This window comes from Labrus bergylta, chromosome 14 (assembly GCF_963930695.1).
Source record: "Labrus bergylta chromosome 14, fLabBer1.1, whole genome shotgun sequence".
NCBI lineage: Eukaryota > Metazoa > Chordata > Actinopteri > Labriformes > Labridae > Labrus > Labrus bergylta.
This window is the reverse complement of record NC_089208.1, coordinates 5,613,725-5,622,932: the sequence shown is the minus strand read 5'-3', so window position 1 is coordinate 5,622,932 and position 9,208 is coordinate 5,613,725. Positions and strand designations below refer to the sequence as shown.

General features: G+C 37.7%; 2 protein-coding genes across 4 annotated transcripts; both read right to left on the bottom strand.

Annotated features, from left to right (window-relative positions):
- Window positions 1–423: 423 nt before the first annotated feature.
- vps26c (VPS26 endosomal protein sorting factor C) lies at window positions 424–4,796 on the bottom strand. The gene is made up of 8 exons (XM_020640534.3): window positions 4,588–4,796; window positions 2,929–3,072; window positions 2,334–2,483; window positions 1,844–1,924; window positions 1,625–1,699; window positions 1,397–1,547; window positions 1,150–1,302; window positions 424–758 (listed from the first exon to the last, which is right to left on the bottom strand). Exons 1-8 carry the CDS (start codon window positions 4,642–4,644, stop codon window positions 676–678), a joined length of 894 nt encoding a protein of 297 aa, XP_020496190.1. The 5' UTR covers window positions 4,645–4,796; the 3' UTR covers window positions 424–675.
- Window positions 4,797–5,717: 921 nt separating this feature from the next.
- Window positions 5,718–8,925, bottom strand: kcnj15 (potassium inwardly rectifying channel subfamily J member 15). Of its 3 annotated transcripts, none has more exons than XM_065962912.1 (2): window positions 8,710–8,925; window positions 5,718–7,301 (listed from the first exon to the last, which is right to left on the bottom strand). In XM_065962912.1, the coding sequence occupies exon 2, from the start codon at window positions 7,278–7,280 to the stop codon at window positions 6,258–6,260; it is 1,023 nt and encodes a 340-aa protein (XP_065818984.1). In that variant the 5' UTR covers window positions 7,281–7,301; window positions 8,710–8,925; the 3' UTR covers window positions 5,718–6,257. The 3 variants fall into 3 exon arrangements, with proteins under 3 accessions (XP_065818984.1, XP_065818985.1, XP_065818983.1); XM_065962913.1 differs by having other exon boundaries at window positions 5,718–7,286; XM_065962911.1 differs by having other exon boundaries at window positions 5,718–7,311; window positions 8,710–8,923.
- Window positions 8,926–9,208: the final 283 nt, after the last annotated feature.

The following is a 9,208-nucleotide window of genomic DNA, read 5'->3' as shown; positions in this document are numbered from 1 at the left end:
TGATATTGGAATCGCCAATAAAATGCATACTGAACTGAACTGAAGCGCTTGGCAGAGACGGGGCTAAAGAAACTGACAGAGTCGAGCCCTTTTTTGCAATTAGCCCCAATTTGCCATAACCTAAAGGAATAGTTTGACGTTTTTGTGAAATACACTTGTAGGCACTATTTTTTTTCTTGAGTCTCCTCTGAAACATTTTAACTTTGGGGAATAGTTAGATGAGAAAAAGTCTCTACAGGCTACATGCTGATTTTACTATTGAGTTTTTGTACAGGTTAAATAAATAACTGAGGTGGTTAAATATGTCAAATACACAGATTTTGATAATATACTTTAGCCTGTGGCATTTATGTGAAATCTGAGAGCTCAAAATCTTAAATCACAGCTCAAGTTCCTGATAAACAAAAATAAAGAATCTCAAAATTCTCATCAAAAATATGACATTTATTAACAAAGAAATGGAATGATCTCATTGAACGTTTGGTCGTTCTCTGTATGAAAACACTAAGGTGTATTTTAGTAATGGAGTCTCCTGTAATTGCACTAGGTTAGCATGATCTCTTCTCTGGCTGAAGAGAAAATGTTTTTACATTGTGCAGAGTTAAGATCTCCAACAGTGAACAGAAGAGTCGTGATATATAGAACATGTTTCAGTGCTTGACGTGTCGTCCAGGTTCAGACTCGGCACAGCTTCAGAGGGAAGTTCTCTGTGATCAGATGATCGTCATGAAGCACGATGACGATGTTGACTTCAAACTCTAAAAGAAAAAATAGAGCACAACAAAACAACAGCTGTTTTTTTTGCAGGGCTTGATTTTCTAATATCGTTTTTTAGATTAGCATGAATAAGGAAGATAGAGAGAAACAACTAGCCTAGTTCTGACCAAAAGCACCTTAACCTGACAGGAAGCGACTCTAAACCTCACTGATGATGTATGTTATTTATTACATTAAAATCCTGCAAACTAAAAATGATCACAACTTCCTGGAGCTTCACTGGCTGCTGATCCACCGACCGTGTCCCAAAAACAGCTATCTAGCTAGCTGGATGTATAACCCCTGGATAAGATTTTCAAATAGAAATAAAGCTAAAGGAAAACTACAAGAATGCCGATGTATGTGAAGTGTACAAAGAGCTGATTTACTGACCGACTTTAAAGTTGGTTGTCTCCAGAGTGGGGCAGGTGAAGAGTCGGGGAAACACCATGTAGATGGGGATAGGGAGGCTGTGGCAGACGTCTCCTTCAGCTATCTGGATGTTCTGGATCTCTGTGGCATCTCTGGCGTAACCTTCGGCACAACCTGAACACAGCAGCAGGCATTTTTTTTATTTTTTTAAAGGACTCTGCCCTGACGACAGAAACACTTTTTTGATCATCTCACAGCAAGAACTCACCACAGGTCTCTACCCGCACAAGCTGCAGCTCAATACTCTTAATGGGAACGTCTGAGTTCTCCACCACCACCTCTCCGGTCAGCGGCTGGCTGATCACACAGTTGGTGGCGTCTAAATTTCCTCTGATCAGAAACTTCGGCAGCGCACTCCTCTGAAGACACAAAGCGAATTTTTCACATCAGCCCATATTTCAGGAAATACAAAATAAAGCTGCCAAGTGTTTCTCACCTCGCGGATGTTCTGCAGGGTGTCTGGAGTGATGGTGAAGTTCACTGGTGTGGGGACGACTTTAGCTTTCTGCGGCTGAAAATCAGAACGCACAAAAAAAAAAAAAAAAGAAATCTCAGTTCATTAGTCTTGTTTGGAAAAAAACAAAGACCGTCTTACAACATTACAACGTCTTATTCATATCATAACCGTTATACAAACCAGATCAGTGCGACTCACCTGACAGTGAACGATGAACTCACAGTTCCTGCTCAGGTCTTTGGCCAGCAGAGAGCGCTTCATGTCACAGCGGAGAGTGTACTAAAGAGAAGACACACAGGACGGTTTACTGACAGGAAACTGATTTGAAAGAAGTTGCATCACAACATCCTCAACATGTACTTTAAGATTTAATTTCTTCAGTTTCTTCTTTTTTTTTTTTCTGCAGCATGTCCGGTTGAGCTGATGTGAGAACGCAGCAGGATATTATCTGGAGAATTCAGCTCGATCGCTGTGCATGTGATTTAACGGCTGCATTACGTCATCTGTTCGTCAGTATGTTGATCTCCTTTAATGATCTAGATATTTTGAGGAGTGAATACATGAAAACGGCTTATGTGTGATAAGAAAGTCCTCTTCAGATTTACCCTGAAAGGCGAAAATGAAGTTATGATCCATTATTTACGTCATAAATGTCTTTTTGTCTATTTTTTCTGTGAGCCTTTCTCACCTGGATGTTGACAAAGACCCCATGGTAGGTCTCATACAGCATCTTGTTGCCCTTAGTGTTCAAAGGGAACTCAAAGGGGATCTCCGTCTTGCCTCCTGGGACTTTTCCCGCCTTGGCCACCTCGATGTTGCTGCTGATCAGCTGGATGGGCTGCGACGTGAGGCAGAAAGGTTAGATCATGACGCTTTGTGTTCGAGTTTGGGAAATGTTGTAGACTGAGGCTGCTAGCCGCCTTCATTTCCTCTCTGCTTCTGTTGATTCATCATGTTCTAATTCATTCATTCAGGGACTCTCTCACTGCTGACCAGCTGAAGTCAAACAGTGGTTAATCATTTCCATAAATGATTGTTTATAATGAGTTGTAAACATGAATTAATTGTTTGGTCTAAAGTCCATCACTTTAATGCTGAGCACAGGAAGAAGTCTGTAAGATTAGAATAAAGTCAAAGAGAAAAATGTCACAGTGGAGAAGCTCAAAATAGATGACTATTGCTCTGTTAATCTGTCTTTATGCTGATTAATCTCTCTTAGAGCGTTTCATTAGGAGGGCAGAACATCTGATGATTTAAAAGGTGAACGTTTCTTCATAGCTCACCTTGACAGAGTTGTAGAAAGCCTCAAAGACGCCGACACTCTTGGAGCTGAGCTGCAGGTTGACCAGTCCCTCCATGCTCAGAGAGATGCCATGATGCTGCAGAGCCTCCTTACACACCAGCAGGATGACTCCAGCCACCACTTCCTGAACATAAAACAACACAGCTGAGGTCACCATATAAATATTGTTAACTGTTATTATTAAAACAGATTCAGTGTTAGACTACACAAACAACGTACGCATCTGCCTTCGCTCCATTTTATCGACAGCATGAAGACAGCAGCACTTGTTGTAGTCAGTGTCGGTGTAAAAACAGCAGCAGTAGAAGTCATGATCAAAGTTTTATTACCAGAGATCATGTTATAATTTAAGAAGTTAAGAGTAGCAACAGTGGCAGCATTAGCATTTCTAGCTAAATTAATATAAGTATTATAATGTGTGGTATTAGCATTGCTGTAAATGTATGTTAAATAAAGAAGTGCTGTAGCTTTAAATGCCAGTACAAATACTTTATAGCTCATTGATTGATTCATTTGAAATGGTTAAATGTGGAGGTCACAGTCTCAACTAACAACTGTGTAAAGGAACAGGTTTTGTTTTCCAAAATGTGACTTTTATGGACATTATATTTTGATTTGAGTCATCTCTGTCAGAAACACTTATAAATACTTTAGATTAGTATTTCAGTTTTCATTTACCTAGGAATTTAATTTAATTTAATTTAATTTATAAAATAACATTGAATAAAATAAATCATTTAAAATGAATTTAGGAATAAAATAACATTGAATAAAATAAATCATTTAAAATGAATAAGATATTATTGCATATAGTTCAGCTTGTATTTTAACATAAACACATCTGAGACTGCACTAACCTGCCACATTAAGACGGAGCAAATTAAAGAACAAAACATTTTTAAAATGTCATAAAAAGCAACATTAACTTTTTTTTATGTTTTGTGAATCTATGTTGTTTTTTTTTTATTTTAAAATTGTCTTTGTCTAAAATGTTACTGTGTAAATTGTCTTTGGGTATTTAGTTATATTATTGATTATTATTATTATTATTATTATTATTATAGTTATGATAAATATAAATAAAATGTATAACATTATTTTCAATAAATTGAACAGGATATAATGTATTTTTCGGGAAATGAACAAAACCATCCAACTGCTGGTTTTGACTAAAATATATATTTTTAAATATGATATGAATGTCATGTATATCTACGATTTTAACAAGTTTTAATAGTATTAACTTTAAAATCAGGTTTCTCTGTGGAACATATTTTATCAGAGTAAATCTCAATCTGTAAAGACCCAACATGCTTTCATTTAAAATATCACCATAAAGTGTAAATAATAAGGTGATAACATCAAACTGTTGGTTGTTTTCTGATGTTGATTTAATAACAGTAACTGGCCTACATTTTGAAAGGGTGACAGATTTTGGCGTAACACCCACTGATCAGCTGCTGGTCATGTGTGGAGAGGACGACGCCTCCTTCCAAGGTTTTTATCCTTGTTTGTGTCTTTTAATGAATCTAGTGTCGACACATGTAACTATAAATATTGACATTTACATTTAAAACATAAACAGAGAGATACAATTAAAGCAGCATGTTAGCTAGTTGGTTGTAGCTAACGTACTCACCCCTTCATGGTAAACTTTGTTCGCTCTTTTCAGTCTTATATCCAAAGTGACGCTCATCTCTGCTCATGAACCATTAATCACACATTTAAAGAACGGATGACAGGCGTATTAAAAACAAAAAAACAAATAGGGTTTTTTTTCTTTCTAAAAGTACTTCTCTTCTGTGTTTCCGCTCGGCTTCCGTAGTTTAACGACGATATGACTTCCGGTTCGAGGCCGACTCAATAAAAGTGTCAGCTTGTCCCTTCAAAGTAAGAGCCTTGATAGATGCAAAAAGTTCGAGTCTTGTGCTCTTTGCCCTTTACAGTTTCTGCTCCCGCCTCAATCCACTGAAGGCTGTTAAATATTTATGCTTTAATAATAATAATGTTACATTTTTTATAATTATAATAATAATAATAATAATAATAATAATGTTACTTTTTTTTATTATTAATAATAATAATAATAATAATAATAATAATAATATAGAAGCTATGGAAGCCCATTTCCGCCAGTTAGAAAAATAAAAATTGACAATTTGGCTTTGTTGTGATTTTTTTTTCGAAATTATGAGATAATAAAGTCATAATAATGAGATAGAAAGTCATAATAATTAGATAAAAAGTCCAAATTATGGGATAAAAAGTCATAATAATTAGATAAAAAGTCCAAATTATGAGATAAAAAGTCATAATAATTAGATAAAAAGTCCAAATTATAAAATAAAAAGTCCAAATTATGAGATAGGCGATTGTCGAATTGTACGTAAGACATTGAAATAAAGAAGGATGAGATTTTTGTCAGAAAACTGTAGTTACAGACGTACAGGACAAAATCAGCAAAGGGATACATTTCCCCTCTTCATCAGCACGAGTTGTTGGATTGAAAGATTGTTTGGACCTGATACAGTCAACAACAGCTCGAGCGGCTGATTGTTCCTCAGTGTTGTCACAACAAAAGCTAAACGTAGCTACCGACAACTGAGGCGGTTTCTTCAGGCTGAACCTGTTTTGTCCTTCAAAAAGGCTCGACCCATTTAGTTTTCTCTTCTATAACCTGTTAATCCTTTTCAGGCTCAAAGGTGACTGGAGGTTCTCCCCGTATACACTGGGAGACATTTATTTTTGCAAAAAAAACAAAAAAAAACACATTTCTTGAACAAATAAAGAAACATTAATTTACAAAAAACAAATACATTTGACTAACCATATAAATCTACATAATAAAGCCTCATGATGAGTCTCTTATCACACCATCACAACTTATCTCTTAACAACACAACATGGGAAAGCTTTACATTTGTTTTAAAGAATCCTATCATAAATATTCTGATTGATTTTAATAAAGGAAGTAAAATACATATTCAGTGACCTAACAGAACCATCGTACTATAAGTAGACACTAACATTCATCTGAATTACTTTGAGCGACTGCTTTTGAATCTAAAGGGATCCATTTAGTTTGAAAGTATGTAATAAAATCTTATTAAAACAACCACTCTGCAACCCGCTTTCTTTTCTAATGATGTATTTAAAATGAATATTTAAAAAAAAAGACAGTGATAAAATTAATTTATAAACTGTGTGAGATGATGGAACCATGGCTGTGACTTTACTGTCACAATATGTCAGCAGGTAGCTCACAGGTCCAGGCCTCACAGTCATCATCAGTAATGAAACGTTTATCCTCTATTCTTTCTTGTAGTCCTCCTCCAGTTTGAGCTTCTCGGTGTCGTTGCTGAGGAAGGCGGGGTCGTTGCTCACTTGAACCTTGTCGAAAAAGTTAAAATCTGCCACGTAACGCCCCCCTGTGGTGCTGAACAGAACCGGCTTGAACTCGTAGCCCCAGAGGATCTCCTGAGGGACGTAGGAAGTGCGGCTCTGGCACGTGGCTGCAGTGGACTCCATGGTGGCGTTGAGGGTCACCAGGAGCTCAAAGTCTCGAGTGTGAAGGTTTTCTGCGTTCAGTCCTGCCAGCGGGCTGCGCTCGTCCAGGACGTGGTAGAAGGTGAGAGGGAGGATGAGAAAGGGGCATTCGCTGCTGGAGTCCATGTTGAAGTCCACAGCGCTCTGGTGGACCTGTGTCTTCTCGCCCTCCTCGGTCACATTGGACTGGAGGAGCTTTCCTGTCAGCTGACACTGGATCAGAAGACTCTTCCTCATGTTAGCCACCCTCACCATCAGGCACAGCTTTCCCTGTCGTCTGCAGATCACCGCCAACTGGCTGAACTTGATGGTCTCTGCTCGTTTCTTGGGTCGAGCCAGTTTGGCCAGAAAGGCTCCAGTGACGAAGATCTCAGCCAGGCCCGTGATGACGAGCTGAGCCACCAGGGTGAAGATAGCCAGCGGACACTCCTCTGATATATAACGATAACCGTAACCGATGGTGGTCTGTGACTCCAGAGAGAACAGGAAGGCCCCAGTGAGGCTCGCCACGTTCTTTAAGCAAGGTGTGTGGTTGGAGCTCAGACCGGCCTCAAAGTCTCCGTTACCCATGCTGATGAAGTAGAAGATGACCCCGAAGATGAACCAGGTGATGACGAAGGTGGAGGCAAACAGAGTGAGCTTGTAGCGCCATTTCATGTCCACCACGGTGGTCCAGATGTCGTGCAGGTACAGCTTCATCATGCCCTCCACGTTGTCAATGCGCACGTTGTTGTGGCCGTCCTTGGACACGATCCTTCGCTGCACCTCGGTCTTCCTGGTGGCCATGTTGATCTGCGTCAAATAAAACTGTGGAAGACTTCAGAGGTTTCAGAATGGCATCACCAATGGAGAGACAGACAACAGACAAAAAAATAAATATCATCTAAAGCAGTGGTTCCCCCAAACCCCCTTATCAACACATAAACATATGTACACTAATCACACTGTCAGTCATGTCCTTTGCTCACATCATTTATTAATTTAATTGAATAAATATTAATTATTGAGCTGTGGAAAAGGAGTAGGATTAAATAAGTTTTATACTTCTTCCTCCTCCTTTTCAGGCATATCAACTGAATATATGTAATTTGCTTTTTCTTTTTCTTTTTTTGTGAAATAATTTGAACATTGTTTTTTGTTTATTGTATTTTCATGCTTTTCATTTTGTTTTGTATTTTTGATATGTTTGATTTTATTTGATATGTCTGAGATACATTTAATCAATCAATCAATCAATCAATCAATCAATCAATCAATCAATCAATACCTATACTTATATTCTTATACTATGCAAAGGATAATTTCAAAGACTATTGTGCGCTTATTTTGTGCTAAAGTCTGTGTTCTGCTGGGAGACTGCAACTCTTCAATGTCCAGCTTTGATTTGTATATTATATATATGTTGAATGAGGCAAATCAGAAAAACCTATGAATGACATTCAGTGCTTTTCCCAGAATAATTGTCATTTTTACTCTGGATAATCCACAGACCAAATTATGAGGTTTTTAGTGGCACTACTTTATGCATCAACCCAAAAAAAGGATCCTTCTTCGTTATGATCAATACAAGCAAAAGCCAGACTCCTGTCAGTGTAGCTTTACATAAGGACCAGACACAATGACTAAAGCCTATTACTACTTCCTTCAGTTTTACAAAGACAAATGTCATAAAGTTACTGAACATGTTACATAAACAATCTCCACAGTGTTGGAGACATTAACATAAGTATACAGGCAGAGAGAAATCTCTAAAATCAGATTTTTAAAAATGTAGTAAAAACATAAAAAAATCATTTTTTTTCTGTGTGTCAGTTAAATAAATAGAAGTTACAAGTAAAAGATTTGAAATGCTTCAATAGAATACCAACACATGCAATGTCCGTACTCAGTTATTCCATTAAGGCTAAAACTGCAAAAAAAAAGTTTAATGTTCCTTCAAGTTGATCGTGGTTTGTCCTCTCAAGGTGAGAAAATCAGCGAACAGAAATAACCCGAAACAATAAATATTAGCACAATGAAACATTTCACAAAAATACATGAACATCAAAACATACATGTCTAAATAACAAACTGTTCCTACCTTTACTCTGAGGGTTCAAACAAAGACAAAGGTTGAAAGTTAACCTTGAAGTAAACCATTACAGGAGCCTGAGAACTCCTAACTCCTAACAATTATTGATTCCTTGATAAATCTGAAAGTGTGTATTTTACTCACTTCGTCGAATAGTCTCAGGTGTTTCCACACACAATCTGTAAGATGAAGCTGCTGGGGAACATCTAGTTCAGTGTCTTCTTTCTCCTTTTGTCACAGCGTGTGAACACTGAACTTTGGCACAGTCGTATTCAGGGTAGAGCATAAATGAGAGACAAAAGCCGAAGCTGTAAAGTCTGATCTGCATGTGGGTCGGCTTTTATCCCTCCGCCTTCCCCCCTCACCTGTCCACAGGTAGGAACAACAACCATGAACAGCTGAAGTTTGTTGTGTTCCATTTAAGGTTGTTGTTGCTCAACACACACGCCCACATTTACTGCTTCTATGATTGTTCTCTGAAGGACATTATGACATCATTGGGACAAATAAATATGGGGTGACAAATTTCTGGTCAGACTCTGTTTATAAAAATTGCCGCTAAAGTTGAAATCGAATTCCTGAAAAGAACTGCTATAAGTTGAAGTACAAAGGCAGGAATTAGATGTCAGTTAAAGTGTCGTTT